At 39.6% G+C, this 24,363-nt stretch overlaps 2 protein-coding genes across 2 annotated transcripts in view; one reads left to right on the top strand and one right to left on the bottom strand.

Moving 5' to 3' along the window:
- Positions 1 to 6,197, bottom strand: part of nmbr (neuromedin B receptor) — a 33,609-nt gene extending 27,412 nt beyond the window's left edge. The window contains exon 1 of the mRNA XM_054618564.1: positions 5,803 to 6,197. Coding sequence (XP_054474539.1) covers positions 5,803 to 6,197 — 395 coding nt within the window. The remainder of the gene's footprint in view (positions 1 to 5,802) is intronic.
- Positions 6,198 to 14,823: 8,626 nt separating this feature from the next.
- gje1a (gap junction protein epsilon 1a) lies at positions 14,824 to 18,656 on the top strand. Its single transcript, XM_054618568.1, has 4 exons — positions 14,824 to 14,862; positions 16,114 to 16,296; positions 17,287 to 17,484; positions 18,459 to 18,656. The coding sequence occupies exons 1-4, from the start codon at positions 14,824 to 14,826 to the stop codon at positions 18,654 to 18,656; spliced, it is 618 nt and encodes a 205-aa protein (XP_054474543.1).
- The last annotated feature ends 5,707 nt before the right edge of the window (positions 18,657 to 24,363 follow it).

Raw genomic sequence — 24,363 nt, 5'->3', positions numbered from 1 at the left:
CCACCTGAAGGCTGACGGAGACTACAGATAAAACAACTGCTCCAGTATTCCCTCTCTCTCTGATTTTAACAGTCTCTCGCCCCAGAGGCTCCTCTGCAGTCACTTCATCTCTGATCTGCAGTCAGCTGGAGAGAAACATGCAGCAAGTTCTTCTGTTGGATTCATGTGAAATGTGTGACATTCACATCACGTCATCCCAGCTGTGAGTGTCAGCTGACTCGACATGTTTGACTCTGAATCTTCTCATTCAGCAGAGGTGGAACATATTTTCAATTCATACAGTTTTTCCACTTCCTGTTCATTTCTAACCAACATACGAACAACCGGACACACAACGGACTGCTGAGCTGCTCAACCAAACGAGAAGGATTCATGTTGTTGTACGACACAGTGTCATGACAGGTTTCTGGTACAGGAACACAAATTGTCTGTTTTTGACAAGATTACTTTAAAGTTTAGGTAACAACGTTCCCACCAAGAGTGAAATGTGAACTGTTATAGATATGATTATGATTATGATTATGAAGATATGTGAAGGACACCCAGGCACTAAGATGTGCTTTGATAGTAGTCAGCTTGTTATATGGAACCCAGAAAGACAACATAACGTTCCCATATTATCATATCCAGTTACTGCCACTAATAAGTCCCCCGCTTACTGAACTCTTCCCCTCTATAAAAATAAACGTCTTGCTCGTTGCATTAAGCTCGTATGACTTTATAACCGTGTTATCGGCCTTATTTGAGAATCCAAAATGTCTCTGATGCACACCCGCGGTGTTATGTGTTTGCTTTATTGGATGTTACAGCCGTTTCTCTGTTTTTCAAAGGATGCGGCCAAATCAGATTTCACCTCAGAAGGCCGGTTCCGCGCGGCGCCCTGAGGGAGAACCGTTCTGTCAGCTCCGCTTTACGTCACAACACAAACACACTCCGGCGTTCCTTCTGACCGTCTCCACACAGGACTGACCTTGGATTAAAGGGTGAAGAATCGGCCTGTTGATTGCTCGTTAAGGGTGAGGCGCGCCGTGCGTCATCAGAGCGCTTCGGTCTGTTTTCACATGATCACCGGTTTGGAGTTAATGACGATCACACATTCACCTCGGGGGGGCTTCAGGAACCTCCGTGCATCTTAAGTGTTTGTCGGGTGTCAGACGCCGACTTGTTTCTGTCTGCAGGCCACCCAGAGAGAGAGCTAAAGAGTTCAGCTGACGGAGGTTCGGCTGACGGAGGATCTACAGCCGGCGTCTCTTCTGTCATCCTGTCGTTCTCATTTCTTCCTCATGAGCAGAACTTCTCCTCCAAACACAAACGTTGGTGTGAAGTCTGTAACTCGCCATCACAACGCCGTGCTCTGACTCCAGTTCATTCATAAATTCACACACTGATGCATACACATCCATGTGACCTCCACCTTCACTGAAACCCAACCTGTAACACCATGTGTTAAAAACAGCTTCTCCTCCTGCAACATCCACCGGCTGAAAACTCTGAAAAACATCCGATGAAACCGTTTCTAGCTTTAGATTCTGCTGCCACTCTTTTTTTATTCTAGCCATCATGAATGAAACACTCAAAAATATTATAATTCTTGGTGTATTTTTAGTATAATTAATATAATAACCACCTCGTCTTCATCCTCTTTCTCACTCCCTGTTTCTTTCTTTTGATCAAATTCAATTTCTCAATTTTAAATCATCTCTCATCGTTCTGTCATCATGTGTTTCATCACAATCATTTCATCTCTCCCTCATCCTGTCTGACACACACACACACACACACACACACACACACACACACACACACACACACACACACACACACACACACACACACACACACACACACACACACACACACACACACCGTGTATCAGCAGTTAAACCCTGAATGACTGGGCTCAGTTGGACAGACTGAGGTCTTTAAACATGATGGAGATTATAAATAATTCATGTTCGGTGGCTTTAGTGAGCTGCATCACTATTCATGTGAGGACCCTCGTAGAAATAAAGCAAACTGTGGTTTATTATAACATTATAATCCATAAAAAGATTCATTAACCCTTAAAAGGCCCAGTGAAGACGTGTGGATGGTAAACGATGTCCTCACTGTCCAAAACTCTCTCTATATGTTAATTAAATATCCTCTTTTACGTCTTTTAAAATGTATCATAACTGCTACAAATGACCTGACATTCAAAAAGATGGCCTTACTGTCCAAAAATGTCCCCGCTGTCCCCATATTCTAAAGATATCATCACTTTTGTATTTTCCAAATGTCCTGAATAACTTCCCAAAAGTGTCCTGACATCTAAAACTCTCCTAACTTTCTAGAAAAATGTCCTCATTGTCCAAAACTCACCCTAGTTTGTGAAAAACTTTCTTCACTTCTATCTTTTTCAATTGTGCCAAACTAACGGCAAACATCAGTCGTTCCAAAAATGTCCCCACTGTCCTTATTTCATAAAGCTATCTGCAATTCAATCTTTTCAAATGTCCTGACTAACTTTCCAAAAACGGTCCGTATTTTCTAAAATACAACCTCACTTACATCTTTTCAATTGTGCCTAATTTTCCAAAAATGTCCCCACTGTCCCTATTTTCTAAAGGTGTCCCTTCCATCTTATCAAATGTCCTGACTAAATTTCCAAAACTGTCTTAACCTTTGTAAAAATGTTCTCCCTGCCCGAAACTCTCCATATTTTCAGATAAATATCCTCACTTCTATCTTTTCAAATTTGTCCTAAATTATAAAAATGATCTGATATTCAAAAGAATGTCTCTACTGTCCAAAGGTGTCCCAACTTTCAAAAAATGGTCTTCTCTTTCCTCACTGTCCCTGATTTCTAAAGATATCTTCACTTCTATCATTTCAAATATTCTGAAACGTCCCTACTTACCCAAACTATTCTGACTATCCAAAAATATGTTGACTTTACAAAAATGTCTGGATTTTCTGATGACAGCGTTACATCTTTCTTTTCAAATGTCCTGTCTAACTTTCTTAAATATGTCATCACACTTTTCAAAAATGCACGAAATTTGTAAAATCAATCCGTCTTTCTAAATTGTTCCAATTTCCCCAAAAATGTGCTCACTTTTTTCAGATAACCCCAACCCTAAAGAAAGGCTTTCCACAATGTCTCCACTTTCCAAGACGCCCTCACTAAACAGAAATGTCTTCTCTTATAACAACGTCCACACGTCTTCATCTTCAACAACGTGTTTAGTTTCCAAAAAACTGTTCCTCACAAGAACAGAAGTAAAAACACAAACACAACTTCTGTTTTCTGTCAGATTGTAGAGATGAAAATATGAAATCATCTCCTACAACAATGTGTTATTGAGTTACACTCTGCTCCATTGTCTTCTATTGTTTTCTTTTCTCTCTTTTCTCTCTTTAGTTCACTCCTTCACTATCTCATCTTCTCACCGTGATCACGCTGCATAGAACGAGGAAGACTCCAGAGACTCTTCGTCTGCAGCATCACAGACTCATCACAGACTCATCACACAGTCATCTGATAGAATATCTTCTCACAGTGAGAACATGAGGTGTTAATCAGTTCATCATGGTGATCACAGTTCAGAAGATGTTTGGAGATAACAGAGAGGTTCACCACACAGGGAACAGAGAAGCTCTTTATATACACAATATGATATGAATATAGCATTCAGTGGTGGACGAAGAACTCTGTGAGAACAAGTATCACAGTGTAAAAACACTCCTTTACAAGTAAAAGTACTGCTAAAAAAGTATCCGAGTAAACTCAGCAAAGGAAACAATCAACACCAGACACTGATCGATAAAAAACTGATTTTCTTTACGACACAGCTAACCAGAAATTGTCATTATTAATCTACAAAGCACTAAAATATTATATTTAAAAAATAAACTTGTTGCATCTTTAAATCTACATATAATAATAATAATAATAATAATAATAATAATGTTAATAATAAAATAGAACATTTAAATGCAGCTGATTTTAATTGTTGTGCAGCTTCTTCTGTAACACATGCATCATATTTAATAAGAATATTATCAGGTTACTATGTCAAATAATAGACGGACTAATAAATGGAGCGGGTCAGGAGTTAACAGTACGATACAGTAAATGTCGAGGAGCAGAAGTATAAAGTGGCATCCATTAGAAATACTCAGAGAGCAGAGAGGATGAAATTACATTAAATGACATTTATAGGAATAATGAGCATCTGAGATCAGTGGAGGAGGAAGTTTAGGAGCAAAAATACTCTGGTCAATAAAAAACACCTGCTTATGTACAGATATTTATGGTTCCTATGGTTTAGAGCATTAGGATCAAACCATCTGGTTGATTTCATTTTAGTGTAGCTGTAGTCAGGTGAGAATATAAACACAGAGCTTGAACAATACATACAACTTGCATATTAAAATATTTCCCCCGCAGACTCGGAAGACAGACAAAAGGAAGTTTTCAATTCCAACATAGAAACAAAATAACAGACGTGTGTGATAATTTCAGTTGCAGTGTTTCATAAATTCATCTCAAGCATCTGTTCCCAGACCAGATACTGAAACAGTGGTGAGCATTAATGCCAGTCAAACTGCGGACACATCATTTATCCTCACTTGTTGAGGACTTTACACTCAACAGTATGATAAGATAAGATAAGATAAGATAAGATAAGATAAGATAAGATAAGATAAGATAAGATAAGATAAGATAAGATAATCCTTTATTAGTCCCGCAGCGGGGACATTTGCAGGTTACAACAGCGGAGAGTAAAGTGCACACAAGAGACATAGTAGAAGAAGACAAGATACAAAACAAGTATTATAAATAAGCAATAAAAAAAACAGTAGAAAAAACAACAATAACTGAAATAATGATAATAATAATAATAATAATAATACTCTATGGTTTAGAGTACTAGAATGTGGTGTAAAACTATGGATCAGGTCACTTGTTGAGGACTTTACTCTCAATTATATCATTATGATGAGAAGAAGAAGAGCTGCTGATGAATGAATGATTGAACACAATATGAGTTGTTGCACTTACAGTTGTGCACTTATTGTATCAGTTTACTGCACTTATCCTATTCGTAGTAGTTTGTAGCACTTATTATATTCGTATTAGTCTGTTGCAATTATTGTTTTCGTAGTAATCTGCCTCTGCACTGTACTTTTGCTCTGGTTTATGCTTTAAGATGCTTGTTTAAGAAAGGAGATGCACTTATGACTTCTGGTGACTAGTAGTTCTCTTGAATACCTATGTTGAATACACTTCCTGTAAGTCGCTTTGGATAAAAGCGTCTGCTACATGACTGTAATGTAATGTAATGTAATGTAATGTAATGTAATGACAAGCTAAAAAATAAAAAATAAAAAATGAAAAATAAAAAAAAAAGTATTATAAATAAGCAATAAAAAAAACAGTAGAAAAAACAACAATAACTGAAATAAATAATAATAATAATAATAATAATAATAATAATAATACTCTATGGTTTAGAGTATTAGAATGTGGTGTAAAACTATGGATCAGGTCACTTGTTGAGGACTTTACACTCAATTATACCATTATGATGAGAAGAAGAAGAGCTGCTGATGAATGAATGAATGAACACAATATGAAAGGAACATTGTGGAGGTGGAGGTGAGAACAGGTGACCTGCATGAAGCTGATTAGGTGAGTGAGAGAGTGAGACAGGGAGTATGGAGGAAGAACTGTGACAGGTAGGGCTAAAGGAACATTATAGAAGATGTGGAGGTGGAGGTGGAGGTGGAGGTGGAGGTGAGGACACCTGGTCCTACCTGTCCGCGCTGAGGGCCGTCAGAGTGAACACCGACACGCCGACAGAGGTGAGCTGGATGACGGGGATGAGCTTGCAGGCCGCCTGCCCGAACACCCACTCCTCAGAGAAGTACCGGAACGCGTCCACCGGCACGCAGGTGAGCAGCAGCAGGAGGTCCCCGGCGGCCAGGCTGGAGATGAAGATGTTGGGGACGCTCCTCATGGCGCTGTTGGTGATGAAGATCTTCACCAGAGTGATGTTCCCCAGCAGACCCACGGTGATGATCAGGATGTACACCGAGGTCATGACGCAGCGCACCACCCCGTCAGAGGACGACCACCAGCCGGGATCCTCCGTCGAGTTCACAGCCTCAGAGTCCCCGACCGGGAGGCTGGAGAGGAACTCGTCCTCCATCACCTGAGGGTGGGGAGGAGGAGGGATGGAGGAGGAGAGGAGGAGGAGGAGGAGAGAGGAGAGGAGGAGGAGGTATCCAGAGGCGCTCTGCTCCAACAGGAGGCTCCGCGCGTAAAGACGCAGAGACGGACTGAGAGGTGGGTTACTCCAACACCGCACAGAGGAGGAGGAGGAGGAGGAGGAGAGGAGGAGGAGAGGAGGAGGACAGGTTAACAGACACCAGCTCACCTGACTGAGGGCTCTGCTCTCTCTCTCCCTCTCTCTCACTCACTGACTGACTGACTGACTGAGAGAGATAAAGAGAGAGAGAGAGAGAGAGAGAGAGAGAGAGACAGAGAGAGAGAGAGAGAGAGACAGAGAGAGAGAGAGAGAGAGAGAGAGAGAGAGAGAGAGAGAGAGAGAGAGAGAGAGAGAGAGAGAGAGAGAGAGAGAGAGAGAGAGAGAGAGAGAGAGAGAGAGAAAGAGAGAGAGAGAGAGAGAGAGAGAGAGAGAGATAAAGAGAGAGAGAGAGAGAGAGAGAGAGAGAGAGAGAGAGAGAGAGAGAGAAAGAGAGAGAGAGAGAGAGAGAGAGAGAGAGAGAGAGAGAGAGAGAGAGAGAGAGAGAGAGAGAGAGAGAGAGAGAGAGAGAGAGAGAGAGAGAGAGAGAGAGACATAGAGAGAGAGATAAAGAGAGAGATAAAGAGAGAGAGAAGAGAGACAGAGAGAGAGAGAGAGAGAGAGAGAGAGAGAGAGAGAGAGAGAGAGAAGAGAGAGAGAGAGAGAGAGAGAGAGAGAGAGAGAGAGAGAGAGAGAGAGAGAGAGAGAGAGAGAGAGAGAGAGAGAGAGAGAGAGAGAGAGAGAGAGAGAGAGAGAGAGACAGAGAGAGAGAGAGAGTGAGACTGATGCTCATAAAGACAAGGAGGTTCCTTTGACACTGGTAACATAGACTCTCTGTCTCTCTCTACTGACTCTGTCTGTGTGTGTACTGTGTGTGTGTGTGTGTGTGTGTGTGTGTGTGTGTGTGTGTGTGTGTGTGTGTGTGTGTGTGTGTGTGTGTGTGTGAGAGTGTGTGAGAAAAAAAGGGAGCTCTACAGGCTGGAGAAAAGGAAGCAAAAAATATATTCAGAGAGGAAGAGAGGATGAGAGAAAAAAAGGGGAGGAAGAAGGATGACAGGATGAGGGGAGAAAAGGAGGAGCAAGGGATGATTAGAGGAAGAGGAGGATGAAGGGATGAGGGGAGGAAGAGGAGGATAGGGATGAGGGAGGAAGAGGAGGATGAGAGGGATGAGGAGAGGAAGAGGAGGATGAGGGAGGGATGAGGAGGAGGATGAGGGAGAGGAGAGGAATGAGAGGGATGAGGAGAGGAAGAGGAGGATGAGAGGGATGAGGAGAGGAAGAGGAGGATGAGAGGGATGAGGATGAGAGGGAGAGGGAGGAGGATGAGAGGGATGAGGAGAGGAAGAGGAGGATGAGAGGGATGAGGAGAGGGAGGAGGAGGAGGATGAGGAGAGGATGAGAAGAGGAGAGGAGGAGGATGAGAGGGATGAGGAGAGGAAGAGGAGGATGGAGGGAGAGGGGAGGAAGAGGAGGATGAGAGGGATGAGGGGAGGAAGGATGGAGGGATGAGGAGAGGGAGGAGGATGAGAGGGAAGGGGGAAGAGGAGGATGAGAGGGATGAGGAGAGGAAGAGGAGGATGAGAGGGATGAGGAGAGGAAGAGGAGGATGAGAGGGATGAGGGGAGGAAGAGGAGGATGAGAGGGATGAGGAGAGGAAGAGGAGGATGAGAGGGATGAGGAGAGGAGAGGAGGATGAGAGGGATGAGGAGAGGAAGAGGAGGATGAGAGGGATGAGGAGAGGAAGAGGAGGATGAGAGGGATGAGGGGAGGAAGAGGAGGATGAGAGGGATGAGGAGAGGAAGAGGAGGATGAGAGGGATGAGGAGAGGAAGAGGAGGATGAGAGGGATGAGGAGAGGAGGAGGAGGAGGATGAGAGGGATGAGGAGGATGAGGATGAGGAGAGGAAGAGAGGGATGAGAGGGATGAGGAGAGGAAGAGGAGGATGAGAGGGATGAGGAGAGGAAGAGGAGGATACACAACGTGGACAAAAGTATGTGGACACCCTTGGCTTGGTTTAGACTGGTGTCTCTGTGCTGTTTCCTCTCAGATCCATAAAGAAATGTTTTAGTGGGATCCGACCTGAACCCCACCCGGCACCAGACAGACCTCTTCATCACCAACACCACCCACTGAGTGACGGGAACAACACAGACGTTTACCTGTGGGAGACGGGGTTCTTCTTTTCTTCTTCAGCTCACAGTTATGGTTTATTTTCCGTATCATTTCTTCATTTTAATCGTTTTTGGTTGTTTTATTCTTCTTTGTTTGTTGTTGCGGGGTTATTCTTTCATTGATTTTATTTTTGGCAGGAGGGCTTTGAGCTTATTTTGGAGGTGGTGTTGGTCTTTTGGGGGTAATAACTCTTTTTGGACAGGTATTATTTCTTTCTTGTAAATATTTGTGTGGAAAGTCTTTTAAACGATGTGCCATTCAACCGTTTTAATTTGTTTGTTATTTTATAATAAAAGATAAAGAAAACAGAATAAATAAAGAGAGAGAGAGAAGATTGACAGAGAGATACTGAGGATGATGGAGAATAAACGAGTGCTGACCAAACTGTTTTAAATTTTCATAGATTTGATTCATTTCCATGCGTCCATCAGTCTGAAGAGCTTCCTTCTGGTTGCATGCTGGGAATGAGTCTCCTCCCGTTGTTGCACAGTAAAGGTTCTATATCTCATCTCATGGTTCCATAGAATTATGTTTTTATAGATTTATAAATGTAGAATGTTCAGTAAAGTATGTCTGAAACATATTTAAGGTTTCTTATCTGAAGTCTTCAGATCCAGTCTGTCTGTCTCCATCACGTCCTCTCGAGCCGACTGAGGTAAGTGACCTTCTCACAGGTCAGAGGTCAGAGGGAACACCGATCTCACCGTCTTCATGATGTCATTCTGCAGATACGCCTCCAAAACACATCCTGCAAAAACGCTGAGATTCTGTTGTCAGGTTTTTTTTAGCACAAACCCTCCAGTGATTGGGACTAAAGAGCTGCAGGCACACGAGGAATCCACACCGACGGTCTTATCTTCTGCTCACAGCTGCAGGGCGGCTTCATTCAGAAACCCAGAGCTTCACTCTGTGAGCTCCAGCTCAGCGGATCGTTAGATGTCCAGGTTTCACGCGTGTTTCCGTCACTATCGGGAATAAAACGGAGGGGAAGCCACAAAGAGGAACACAGATCAGTGTTTAAACATCTTTCTTTTCCTGTTTTCCTATTCTAAAACCTTTCCTCCATCAGATTGTTGTGTTTCACTCTAACAGATGCACTTAATGTGGAAACATCAGGGAGCCGGTGGGAGGTTCAGGGACAGAGGCACATTAAAGCAGCTCTAACAGCTCTGGGGTCAGTCCGTTTCTCAGAAGTGCTTTTTTGGTGACTAACCCTCGTCTGAGTGGAAACACAACAGGAGCTTCCTGATGGGTTCTCCTCCAGAACACTCGTCTCACCAGAGTCCTCAGAGGGCCGAAGATCACATCATTGTGGTGTGTGTGTGTGTGTGTGTGTGTGTGTGTGTGTGTGTGTGTGTGTGTGTGTGTGTGTGTGTGTGTGTGTGTGTGTGTGTGTGTGTGTGTGTGTGTGTGTGTGTGTGTGTGTTTCCTCACAGGACTGTAAAGTGTTAATCATGAAGCTTTTCATCTAAAAAAGAATAAACCTAACAATCTGTCTCAAACTGATGTATTAATATTAACAAGAAATATGAATAATGTCGATTCAGTTTGGTGTTCATTTGGTTTATTTAAAAAAAAAAAAAATTGTAACCGAGAGCAACAAGCCTGATTTTTTTTTTATGAAACTAAGAATAGAATGAAATCAACATCAGGAGCATCTGAGGGTCATGTTCTCTTTAATAAGATCTGATTTAACACATGGAATAATATCTGATTTAACACATGGATAAATATATAAATATTAAATAAAATAAAATAAACCAGATATGAAAAAAATTATATATATATATGTATATATATATATATATATATATATATATATATATATATATATATATATATATATATATATGTATATACAGTTGCAATCAGAAGTATTCAACCCCCTCACCTCAAAAGACATTATAGTGATGTGGATGAAAGATAATGACAATAAATGACAAAAAACCTCATTAAACAACAAAAAATATTCATTGATACATATTTGAGTTATTTTGACAACAGAAGTTGACTTAACGTTGAAGTTCAAATGAAAAATGTAACTCTTTAAACACATGTGCATGTGCAGTATTATTCAACCCCAGCTTCAGTGCTTTTTATAACTTTAGCTTTTATAACTTCTAACAAACGTTTTGGGTAAGTGCTGACAAGCTTCTTACCCTCTCTATTAGAATCTTTGCCCGTTCTTCAGCTGCTAAAGCCTCTAGCTCAGTGATGTTTGATGGCTGCCTTCTTTAAATCCCACCAAAGACTTTCAGTCAGATTTAAATCTGGTGACTGAGAAGGCCACTCCAGGACGTTCCAGGATATGTTTCTCAGCCTAGCTTAGGTTGACTTGGAGGTGTGCTTGGGATCATTGTCTTGCTGGAGAGTCCAATGATCACCAAGGTTTAATTTGCCAACAGAAGGCATCACCTTCCTCTTTAAAATGGTCTGGTATTTCTGGGAGTCCATGATGCCAGGTCCACCATCAAGACTGTCAGTTCCTGCCACAGAAAAACAGCCCCACATCATCAATGACCCGCCTCCATGCTTGACCGTGGGGATGGTATTCTTCTGGTCAGAAGCCTTACCGCTGGTCCATATGTCCAAACAGTTCCAGTCTGGTTTCATCAGTCCATAGAACTCTGTAGTCTTATCCACATTCCTCCTGGCATATTCTAGTCGACCTTTGATGTTCCTTGTGGTGAAGAGTGGAGTGCGTCTTGGAGTCCGGCCATGAAGTCCTTGTTTATTCAGTGCACGTCTTACAGTTGCCACTGAAGCACTCGTACCAGCCTTCATCAGGTCATCCTGTAGGTGTCTTGCAGTCACACGGGGGTTTCTCTTAGATGTTCTATGTTGCTAAGGGCCCTTGATGAAATGTTGGGCTTTCTTCCACGGCCAGGCAGGTTTGCAGCTGTTCCATAAGTATTAAACTTCCTTATAATGCTCAATGGTGTCCAAAGGCCCTTCAGGTGTGATGAAATAATCTCCTCTCAGCTTTTGTGGAAGCTCCTTTGTCTTTCCCATGTTTGCAGCTCACCTTGAATACCTTCATGGGTGGGGTAGCACTTATTGAATTTGTATTTGTTTACTGCACTTATCCTATTCGTAGTAGTTTGTAGCACTTACTATATTCGTATTAGTTTGTTGCAATTATTGTTTTCGTAGTAATTTGCCTCTGCACTATACTTTTGCTCTGGTTTATGCTTTAAGATGCTTGTTTAAGAAAGGAGATGCACTGATGACTTCTGGTGACTAGTAGTTCTCTTGAATACCTATGTTGAATACACTTCCTGTAAGTCGCTTTGGATAAAAGCGTCTGCTAAATGACTGTAATGTAATATAATGTAATGTAATGTAATGTAATGTAATGGGTTTATATCTGCATCCCAGCTGAAGCAGATGAAGGATCATCATAGAGTTCCTAAAGGCTTCATTATGCTTCAACTCCACTTTAGGCAGCTTTAAAAACAACAATATTATCTCGGGGTTGAATAATTGTGACATGACATCTTAACAAAACATACTGTTACACACAAATACATCATCATGCATCGTCTGTGTTGAGTTTATGCATCACTCCACTCATACAGGAGTCATCTGAAGCAGAATCTTGCTATTTAATTGATAAATCCTTAAAGTCTTTTGGGGGTTGAATATTTCTGCAGCTGTATGTGCACATATACATATCAGCTGACCTGAGATCACACCTGTCAGTCATGTTGTGGTATGAGTCCTGTGACGTAAGACAGGTAGCACTGTTCACACCGGACGTTTAGGGATCAAACCTTCAAAATAAAAGACCGAAATCCCCCCCTTCTAAATAATAACGTGACATCTTGTTGGACACAGTTTCCAAACAAAACTGTCTCTTTGTTTATAGTCCTGTTTTCTATTTGTGACTAGTAATAGTATTTAATCCAGCCATCTATATCAATGTAATATACAATGTAATATACATTATGACTGAAAAGGCTGAAGTGTTTATATATGCCTATACCACAATCTTATCAGTTAAAAAAATATATATATAATGTTATTATTATATGATATAATAGAAATACATATTTATGTTTCTATTATTTTCTATATTTCTATTATTTCATTATTTGTAACCCACAAAATAGCCTCATAAGCATTAAATACTGCTTTTATTCCCTTTTTTATGTTTTTGTGCAGTTAACTAACAAAAATCTCTCAAATCATATTTACACATATTTACACTTGTGTGTTAAAAAAACAACCTTTGTTCACAGCCTGGCTTTGTTTTAGCTCTGAACGTTTATAATACAACAAATCATTCAATTCCTACCATGAGATGTTATGAACAAATGGATTCATGTGATCATAACCAGCTTTATTGATATCATCTTTAACTTTATAACAAGACTGTTGAATATAATAATAATAATAATAATAATAATAATAATAATAATAATAATAACCGTATTTTTTTTTTTTGACTTTCGCTATTATATATTTTTATATATTTTTTTATTTTTATATATTTTTTGACTTTCGCTATTATATATTTTTATATATATATATATATATATATATATATATATATATATATATAATATATATATATAATAATAATAATAATAATAATAACCGTATTTTTTTTACTTTCGCTATTATATATTTTTATATATTTTTTTTATTTTTATATATTTTTTGACTTTCGCTATTATTATATATTTTATATATATATATATATATATATATATAATAATAATAATAATAATAATAATAATAATAATAACCGTATTTTTTTTTTTGACTTTCGCTATTATATATTTTTATATATATATAAATATATATATAAATAATAATAATAATAATATTATATATTTTTTTTTTTTTATATATTTTTTTATTTTTATATATTTTTTGACTTTCGCTATTATTATTTTTATATATATTTATATATATATATATATATATATATATAATAATAATAATAATAATAATAATAATAACCGTATTTTTTTTGACTTTCGCTATTATATATTTTTATATATTTTTTTTATTTTTATATATTTTTTGACTTTCGCTATATATATATTATATATATATATATATATATATATATAAATATATATATATAATTTTTATATATTTTTTTAATAATAATAATAATAATAACCGTATTTTTTTGACTTTCGCTATTATATATTTTTATATTTTTTTTTATTTTTATATATTTTTTGACTTTCGCTATTATATATTTTTATATATATATATATATATATATATATAATATATATATATAATAATAATAATAATAATAATAACCGTATTTTTTTGACTTTCGCTATATATATATTTTATATATATATTTTTTTTTATATATTTTTTGACTTTCGCTATTATATATTTTTATATATATATATATATATATATATATAAATATATAAATATATATATATAATATAATATAATAATAATAATAATAATAATAATAATAATAATAATAATAATAATAATAATAATTTTAGAGGTAGTGATGTTATTATTGGGAGATATTCCTCATCCTCTCAGGGATACCTCACTGTGTGTCTCCTCTCTTTATTCTGAAAGCTGTGGGCGGAAGCAGCTCAGGTAGGTCTCACCTGCTTCACTCTCTCACTCTCTCACTCTCTCTCTGACCCGCAGCGTCCCGCAGCGTCCCGCAGCAGGCTGCATCCTGCGTGGAGAGAGAGAGAGAGAGGGGGATGAACAACACGCCGCCAGGATTACGGTTGGTGTGTGGACTCCTTTATTTCATCCTTCTGTGTGTCATCAGGAGGACCAGACACTGAGACAGTGTGTGCAGTGTGTGTTGTCATCTTTATCTTTGTGACTGTGAACTGATTTATTTATCACATTTAGAAAGTGAAAGTGATTTATGACTGCAAATCAGAGCAGGAACATTTCAAAATAAAGCTCAAGATCTTTAGAATAACTGTTTAAAGTGGATGGAAGTGCAGTTCCTTTACCCAGCCGGGTGTATCTGTGTTCTCTCTCTCTCTCTCTCTCTCTCTCTCTCTCTCTCTCTCTCTGCATTGTGTGTGACAGGAGGTTGTGTTTTTTCTTTTTCCGCTGACATAGTACTACAGGGATTATAATGCAGGGACCCCGACCGGGCCCTTTGTTGGCCCCTCTGTCTCTGTTGTTTGTGAGTCAATTGATGGAGGGATAAAAGGCAAAAAAAAAATATGCATTGACATGGGCTTTCAGGGCCGAGAGACAGAGAGAGAGACAGAGAGAGAGAGAGAGAGAGAGAGAGAGGTCAGCTGGAGAGTTTGTGGCCTTGCTGTTGTCGGCCTTTAGCGGGCCATGAGGGCCCAGAGCAGCCCTGGACTGAACCCGGGACATCCACAGACTCACCATGTCTTTAAACTACATCAAGAACTTCTACGAGGGCTGCGTGAGTAGAGCTCCGAGGTTCATCCTCACTGACACTCCTTACCTTAACAATTAGACCGGTGCAGACCAGCCCCCCCCCTCAAAACACATCGATCTGTTTTCAATTCATCTCCTTCTACCGTCCGTCTCCGTGGCATAATGTGAGCCAGCGGGCTCTTTGCTCTGTGAGGGAGGCGTTTGGGTGTTTTTGTGGTAAACATGAGTTGACGTAATAAGAGGAGGAGGTAGAGAGGAGGAGGTAGAGAGAGGAGGAGGTAGAGAGAGGAGGAGGTAGAGAGATGAGGAGGAGGTAGAGAGAGGAGGAGGAGGTAGAGAGATGAGAGGTAGAGAGAGGAGAGAGGAGGAGGAGGTAGAGAGAGGAGGAGGAGGTAGAGAGGAGGAGGTAGAGAGAGGAGGAGGTAGAGAGAGGAGGAGGAGGTAGAGAGAGGAGGAGGTAGAGAGAGGAGGAGGTAGAGAGAGGAGGAGGTGGAGGAGGAGAGAGGAGGAGGAGGTAGGAGGAGGAGAGAGAGGAGGAGGTAGAGAGAGGAGGAGGAGGAGGTAGAGAGAGGAGGAGGTAGAGAGAGAGGAGGAGGTAGGAGAGGAGGAGGAGGTAGAGAGGAGGAGGAGGAGGAGGAGGAGGAGGTAGAGAGGAGGAGGAGGAGGAGGAGGAGGTAGAGAGGAGGAGGAGGTAGAGAGAGAGGAGGAGGAGGAGAGAGAGGAGGAGGTAGAGAGAGGAGGAGGAGGGAGTAGAGAGGAGGAGGAGGAGGAGGTAGAGAGAGGAGGAGGAGGATGTAGAGAGAGGAGGAGGTTTAGAGAGAGGAGGAGGTTTTTGTTTCAGGGCCTCAGTGAGCCTCTGTTGTCGCTGCATTTATCCGGCTGACAAAAGCTGTTTTCTCTTTTGTCTCTGACTCTGTGTGTGTGTGTGTGTGTGTGTGTGTGTGTGTGTGTGTGTGTGTGTGTGTGTGTGTGTGTGTGTGTGTGTGTGTGTGTGTGTGTCTGTGCACGTCTTTTTTGTGTGTTGCATATTATCAAAATGTGAGTTTGTTCACATCGTATATGTTTTTGTGTGTTTTTTGGAGGTTACATCATGGAGATGTCTCCATGGGTCCATTACTGCACATGTGTGCTGCATTGTGTTAATGTACCTTTGTCTCACCTGTGTCAATGTGTCTCTGAGTATTCATGTGTGTGTGTGTGTGTGTGTGTGTGTGTGTGTGTGTGTGTGTGTGTGTGTGTGTGTGTGTGTGTGTGTGTGTGTGTGTGTGTGTTCCAGCTCAGGCCTCCCACGGTGATTGGCCAGTTCCACACCTTGTTCTTCGGCTCGGTGCGGATGTTCTTTCTGGGCGTCCTTGGCTTCGCTGTTTATGGAAATGAGGCGCTGCACTTCAGCTGCGACCCGGATCGCCGAGAACTCAACCTGTACTGCTACAACCAGTTCAGACCCATAACCCCTCAGGTAGGACCAAACACCAACGGCTCTGCTGCATTACACGGGGATCTTCTGGAACAGGATCATATTCTGGAACAGTCTTAAAATAAGATAAGCTAAACTACCTTTTAGAGTCAGTAGTATAAACTTGTTGCAGATTTGATGGTCAGTAAGCAACAAACAAAATAGCAAAACAGAAATGACAAAAATATACTGTAAAACAGTGATGCAAATATTTGGTTTTGTAATCATTTCCAAATTCACCAACTAAATATACAAATCCAGCCTTTCAAAAACGCTGAGAAACTGTTTCCTCTCATGCATACAGCTATTTTTAAGGAGCGGTCTAGCAGCAATCTAACAGCATCATACATTACATTCACATAACTGCAACAACACAAAATCAGACGCATAAAATTCATAACAGGCATCTACAAGTTTAATTTTAGTCTGTTTTAGACCCATAACATCAAATCTGCAATTGACAGAAAATAAGCTAAGCTATGCTAAAATAAGATAAGAAATAAACATGGTTTACATTAAGAAATGAGAAACATCATCTTTGTCTAATTGGCTAAAATGGTATAATATCGTTCCCAGGCTCTGATCAGCACCACCGTTCCTCCACATTGGTAGAAAATGCAATTTGGGTAAAGATGAAAGAATTCATAAGTCATTGGACTCGACTCGCTTCCTGCCAGCCTCAGAGACCAAAGACACAAGTGCTATATTTTATTTACCTGCCTCATCTAGAGGCAATTTAAAAACCAATGTGTCAAGTGATGAAAAATGAATGTTCATGTATTATTTTCCATTATTGATTCTTTCTCTTTTTCTCCCTGCTCAACCTTTTTTCCTTCCTTTTATCCATCAAACCCGATAACTTTTTACCGTTTCCCCCACTTTGGTCAATGTTTACTTCCATCATACATTTCAGGGTCCCTCTATTCTATATCCCATTGTCTCCCTCCATTGTCTTTTCTCACTCCTCCGTTCCCTTCTTCCTGCCCTCTCCAGGTTTTTTGGGCGTTACAACTGGTAACAGTGCTGGTTCCTGGGGCGTTCTTTCACCTCTATGCGGCCTGTAAGAACATCGACCAGGAAGAGATCCTCGAACGACAAGTCTACACCGTCTTCTACATCATCTCTGTTCTTCTACGCATCATTCTGGAAGTCGTCGCCTTCTGGCTACAAAGCCACCTCTTTGGCTTCCAGGTCAGTACGTTTGAAACTTGATGAACTCAACAGAGTGTTTGTCCGTGTCACAGTTGTGCATCCATCCGTCAAGTTTCAAGTTGCCACTCACGGCTATTGTCATGGTGACAGAGTGTGTGCAGATACCCCTTACAACCTTTTCTTTAGGGAATACCATAAGGTCCCGAAAGCTCTCCCCAGCCAGCCTGGAGGTGTAATCCTTCCGGCATACCCAAGTTGCCAAAGGTCACTTTTCTAATTCTAGTTACCTGGAACAACTCTAAAGAAATGGGACTCGGGGACACCCTTATATAAAAGTAGATTCTTATCTTCAGGATCCTCTAAATATTGAACTTTGTCAGGCAAGCCACCCTTTGGAGAATCCTCAATATGTGCAGGTTTGAATATGGCCTAGTTCCTCACCAAACGTTACAAGCACTTCATTGGCCCCATGGTCAATCTTTCCAGAGTTTCATAAATGATGGAGTAAGCATCCAATCAGGTATGTTGGCAACGGAGGACTATATGGCTCTGCTCCTGCAGGCAATGAACAAGAAGAAGTTTTCAATGCATGTGGTCAACCAACGAGGTGGATTGGACGGATGGTAGGGTCCTCCGTGCATGCACCCTGTCAGGTGTCAATAGTAGCAGCTAAAGGTGGTGGATGTAATGATGATCTGCTAGCAGGATGGTCACAAAAGCTCTTAGCATTTCAAGATGGTTCCTGGAACATCACAGCTTCAACATTTCCCTGCCAAATACCCCACATTACAATACAAAAGAATGGAGTTGGTGGTCCTGCCCTGTACATGCTAGGTAAAGCTAGCAAGTACCTGGTAAAATAAAACCATCTAGAGAATAAATCAATAATAAGACTGAGAATATTACCCAACAAAATTGCACAGTGTCATTTATCAAAGGGAGACGTAAGGATTGGAAGTTCAGACATTATAAAAGTACCACCACCACCTCATGTTTCTCTTCTTGTCCCCCAGGTCCACCCGCTGTTCATGTGTGATGCCAGTGCTTTGGAAAAGACCTTTAATGTGACGAAGTGCATGGTGCCCGAACACTTTGAAAAAACCATCTTCCTCAGTGCCATGTACACCTTCACCGTGATCACCATACTCCTCTGTGTAGCTGAGATATTTGAGATACTCTGCCGACGTCTTGGTTATCTCAACAACCAATGACACATCCACACAAGCACACATGAAATTACGAAGGGTAAATATTTATGACACTATGTCTGCCAGTTTTTAACCGGGCTCTTGGTTGGCTACTGCTGGACTTTTATAAAACAGGAAGCCGACGTGAGAGCGAAACCTCACCTGTGGTCCACCGTGAGTGAGTTGCACCAAGAAATCTGACAATGTGCGACAGTGTCATAGCTAGCAAGTTTTTTGCCCTTAACTATGGAGTGATCATCCCTGGTCATATGTCAGAAATCAGTGGGTCTGTACTGGCTGTGTCCAAGGTCTTGTTTGGACGAGATGGCCAGAGAATATGTGCCTCTGACTCTGAACAGTTGGGGGATGGCATAGAACGATTTTCGGGTTTTAATTTGTTTCCATACGATAACTGAAAGACAGGTATTGATGTTAGGGTGCTACTCAAACCTGTGACCAATTAAAGCACAAGGGAAGCCTTGTTTGTCTTAAACCAGGTGACCAATAACAGCTTGATGGTCCGTTAAACCATTATCTTGTAGTTGTACCCAGTAGTACCACAGATCTGATACTTTTTTTTTGCAATATGTTTAGGCTTAAATGCATCAAGATTCATTAAACAACTCAATGCCAGTGTTGTAGTCAAGACATCCTAAACCGAGACCTAGACATGACCAAGACCAGAGTGTACCAAGACCAAGACAGGACCAAGACAAGACCAAGACAAGACCAAGACAGGACCAAGACAAGACCAAGACAAGACCAAGACAAGACCAAGACTTTGCAGAGCTGTGGGAATGTTCCTTTGTTTTCTATGAGCAATCACAGAGCTGATGTTAACAGATAAATAAGGCAGTTTGGTGATGTTCCTTCAGTTTGGTTCTTGACCGATTTTGATAAACTTCCAGAGTCTTCTTTGTCTGAGACCGTGTAAAGATTCAGTCAATTGCAAGACGAGACCCAGACCTTGAAAAAGCGGTCTTGAAAGCAATCTCAAGACCAAGACCGATCTCGATAACTACAAAACTGCTTGATGCATCATCTCCTGGTCACTTTCAAAGTGCTCACAATGAACCTACAACATGTCTTTTTCCGGAGATTTCTAAGACTTAGATAGTATACAGTCTTCATGTAAAGTACTAACGGCAAACAATGCAAATCATTTAGCTATTCACATATATAATAATGCAGAAAAACACTAAAGTCTAGCTTGTCTTTAAGGTGCTGATCAAACATGACAGACTAGGGAGCTGGTAGTGGATTATGTCTCACGTCTTTACAAACTGTGAACCAGTGGCCTTGCCCATGGGCGAATGGATTGGAGGTGCTGTTGCTCCTGACACTTCCATGTGTGATGGCTTCCAATATGTGTCTGTTATTGCCTTCAGCCCGTTCTGACCTTTACTTCCATCAACATGAGCGCCAGGACTTTGTTGTGGACTCTTGATGGAGTTCTCTGCCAGTTTCAGCTTGGAGCCAGCTCACCCAAAAAAAAGATTAAAAAGTTTACTTCCATGAGATGTAAAGGCGTCTTTGAACGATGACTCAGTCACTAAAAATGTATGAAATGTTGTGGTTTTACTCTTTGAGGGTAAATATCTCCCAAATGATACAAAATTCATACAAAAACAAGGAATGAAACTCTTCCTGGCTTATATTTTGAACAATAAAGACATTTATAGTCTGAGGGATCAGTGACTTACACAAAAATATTATTTAACTTTGGGTATTAAAATGTGTTGGAATGAAAATATATCAAATATTTAACAGTACTACAAGTTGCAATGTTTTTAAGTATCTGAGAAAAATCATAAACTGCCCTTGAAAAGAAATATTGCACAACTTTTGTGCTTCTGGACGTCCCAACATCCAAGATGAGATGTCTCAAATATCTCTTAGTGTAGTTCTAAACAGACATGGACAGAATCAGCGTCGACATTTGAAGTTTTAGAGTGCAGGCCCTATTGGTCTCATATATAATGTAATAACTAATATGTTTAAAGCAAAATTAAGTCATCATTCAGTCCAGAAATATTTTAAACGATGGTTGAGCTTTTGTCCGTGTCTCCTTCTCAACCATCTCTCCCACTCTCTTTATATCACCCAGCTTGTAGTATTACACAGAATACTTTCTGTCTTCGGTGTTGTTGTTGATGTATTTTGTAAAAGATTACCTCTCATGTTTTGTAACGTTTTTTTTTTTAATCAGACATCCATCCAGCTTTTGTTATGAAGTTTTCAGCAAACTGTTTATCATCTCAGGTACAAAATTGCATTACCAGACAAAAGTGGATCAAACCCTCATTTCAAATCCTTCTAAACCCTGAAATAAGCTTTTTTAAAGGATCTGGTACTGAGAGACCACTTTAATGGATCCTAACCTGCAGAACCAAAGGAGCTGGTTGGTCTGATGGGCTTTAGGAGGATTTGAAACAGGTCTGTGACTCCTGTGGTTTGGGTTCGTCTGCGTTCTGGTATCTGTTAGTGGAGGATGGTTTTAAATTTTGCCTCTAAAAGAACTTGTAACAGAACCTTTTTGGTCTAATGCAGAAAGTAAAGATACACCCCTTTGTTTGTTTATTTAGCGCCACCAAATTCCAAACCGTATCCGTTTTTTGGGAACTATTAAGAACTATTTACAAAATGAGGGAGTGTATCTTTAATATGTTGATGGTTCCTTTTGACCATTAATATCAGCGCAATTTGTGGAAATTCATCCACTTTGATGCATCGTACAGTAAGCTACACTACATAGACAATTCATCATTCATTTTATATCGTAGATTTTTAACAATGTTCTTACAGGTTGGTTTGAAAATACATTAATTTCCTTTTTCATGTCAAAGAAAAAGAGGCACTTTTTATGACCAACGCCTACATAATGAAACAAACGTGTTTGTGCTGCTGTTCAGGTCACCAGTTTTTGTTTTGTCTTGAGATGATTGATTAAAAATGTCCAACAGTTGTCTTTGTTTCATTTTTGAATGACTTCACGAAATATTTACTATGAAAAGGGTTTTAGAGGGAATTTACAAATCAGAAAGTAATAATGAATCACCCTGTTAAAACATTGCATGAAATCATTTTTTTTTGGCAACATTATGTTAGAAATGATCAAAACACTTGGCTGAGCAAAATAACTACATAAAGTTATGTTTGACCAACAAAACCAACAGTTAGGTTTAGACAACTAAACCAACAGTTAGGTTTAAACAACAAAACCAACAGTTAGGTTTAGACAACTAAACCAACAGTTAGGTTTAGACAACTAAACCAACAGTTAGGTTTAAACAACAAAACCAACAGTTAGGTTTAACCAACTAAACCAACAGTTAGGTTTAGACAACTAAACCAACAGTTAGGTTTAAACAACTAAACCAACAGTTAGGTTTAGACAACTAAACCAACAGTTAGGTTTAGACAACAAAACCAACAGTTAGGTTTAAACAACTAAACCAACAGTTAGGTTTAGACAACAAAACCAACAGTTAGGTTTAGACAACAAAACCAACAGTTAGGTTTAGACAACTAAACCAACAGTTAGGTTTAGACAACAAAACCAACAGTTAGGTTTAAACAACTAAACCAACAGTTAGGTTTAGACAACTAAACCAACAGTTAGGTTTAGACAACAAAACCAACAGTTAGGTTTAAACAACTAAACCAACAGTTAGGTTTAGACAACTAAACCAACAGTTAGGTTTAGACAACTAAACCAACAGTTAGGTTTAGACAACTAAACCAACAGTTAGGTTTAACCAACTAAACCAACAGTTAGGTTTAAACAACTAAACCAACAGTTAGGTTTAGACAACAAAACCAACAGTTAGGTTTAAACAACAAAACCAACAGTTAGGTTTAGACAACAAAACCAACAGTTAGGTTTAAACAACTAAACCAACAGTTAGGTTTAAACAACTAAACCAACAGTTAGGTTTAGACAACTAAACCAACAGTTAGGTTTAGACAACTAAACCAACAGTTAGGTTTAGACAACTAAACCAACAGTTAGGTTTAAACCAACAGTTTGTGATGGTTATTTTTACACATTTGTGCCATTATATAGACAATCTATTGAAAAAATGAAAACAGTAGCAGTAAGGTTGAGTTTTGAGTCAGATGAGATGAACAGAGAGAGTGATAGCAGAAAGTCGTTGGGTACATACTGCTCATCAGTAAACACAAACCACCTGACAGATCTCATCAATCAAAATACATTAAGTCATCGCACGCTTTATACAAAACAAGCTCGATGGAAGGCAAAGAAAGGACATAAAGTTAGCTGAAAAGAAGGAGGCTCTCTTCTATATCATGCTGTCAAATCTGGGGAAAAAATAAGCTAAGAGACGTGACGTTGAACCTCATCCGTTTCCATGGATACCAATGCTTGCCCCGATTAACCATCTCAAAGCATGCTCCTGAATGTCATGAGCAGTTTATGTGAGATATGTTCAGGTTCTGCTGCTTTTCACAACAAAGAGAGATGTTTGATAAACCTTTAAACACTTTTAATGTTTTAATCACATCAAAGCCTCCTCACATCATACAGAAGAGTATAATACAAACATCAAAGCTGGATGAAACTCACATCTGCCAACGTATGTGTGAAAGATAAAACCTCAATACATCGATAAACTTACATCAAAAATAAAAAAAAGAATAGTTGTCTTTAATGAATACATATAATCTGAATATTGAGTAAAACATCATGTCTTATACACTTTGATAACAGACTTATTTTAATGTGCTGATGTTTGACAGCCCTCTGTGTTCAAGGACTGCACAGGAAGAAGAAAACCAAGGACGTGATTACCACTGGGTATTTTCAAAATAAATGTCCTCTTTAAGCATTTTAATTATCAGAGTTTTTTGTTTTTGTATCTGTGACATTGATAATGTTTCCTCCTTTACTGACCCTGCAGTGGCTCTGGAAATCTGTCCCCAGTATTGTAATGTTACTGCTGACATTCAGGGCCCCTTGTTAAAAATAAAAGCATAACATTAAAAACAGATTCAGTCCTTGGTTCTCCTCACAACCCTCCAACGTCTCCGAGGCCGGATCCAGTGGCCCCCTGAGGACTGGCTGACTTTAGGTAACAAAGAAACCAGCATGCACCAGTATGATGAGGTGGATAAATCCAATCATCACCAGTCAGCTATCTCTGTGATGGTCCCACTGCACTCTGCAGGACTCCTCAGCGAGGTCACACCTCCGACATCAGATGACCACAGAGAGGTTCTGTTCTGTCAGACTGCTGTTACGGACGGACTCGACCTTTAATCTCAATGATCCATCGCTATCCGTTCCTTTATTATCGTGAACTGTATTTCTCTGAATATGAGCCTTTTTTGATTGTGCAGTAAAGATGGAAAGAATGAAATAAGGTTCAACATGGTGTTAGAAAACAAACAACAAAAGAAAAACTTTAATCTTAATGAGACTGCCTTATTAAATAGAGGTTAAATAAAAGAAATAGTAAAATAATCCAGATGAGGGAAAACATGTATATTCTTATCTAGGTTGCCCTCAATTAACACATGCTTTATATATTTTTTGACCTTTATGAATATGAATACACATTCATACATATCTTTATACATATACATATATATTTATATATATATATATATATAGTTACATAAATATTAAATAAAATAAATAGTAAAATAATCAATTAGTGAAAAAATGTATATACTCTATTTAAATCAATATTGCCCTCCACTGCATATA

This window comes from Anoplopoma fimbria, chromosome 18, assembly GCF_027596085.1.
Source record: "Anoplopoma fimbria isolate UVic2021 breed Golden Eagle Sablefish chromosome 18, Afim_UVic_2022, whole genome shotgun sequence".
NCBI classification, from domain to species: Eukaryota; Metazoa; Chordata; class Actinopteri; order Perciformes; family Anoplopomatidae; genus Anoplopoma; species Anoplopoma fimbria.
Note: the sequence above shows the minus strand (reverse complement) of the source record. Positions and strands in the feature narration are given on the sequence as shown.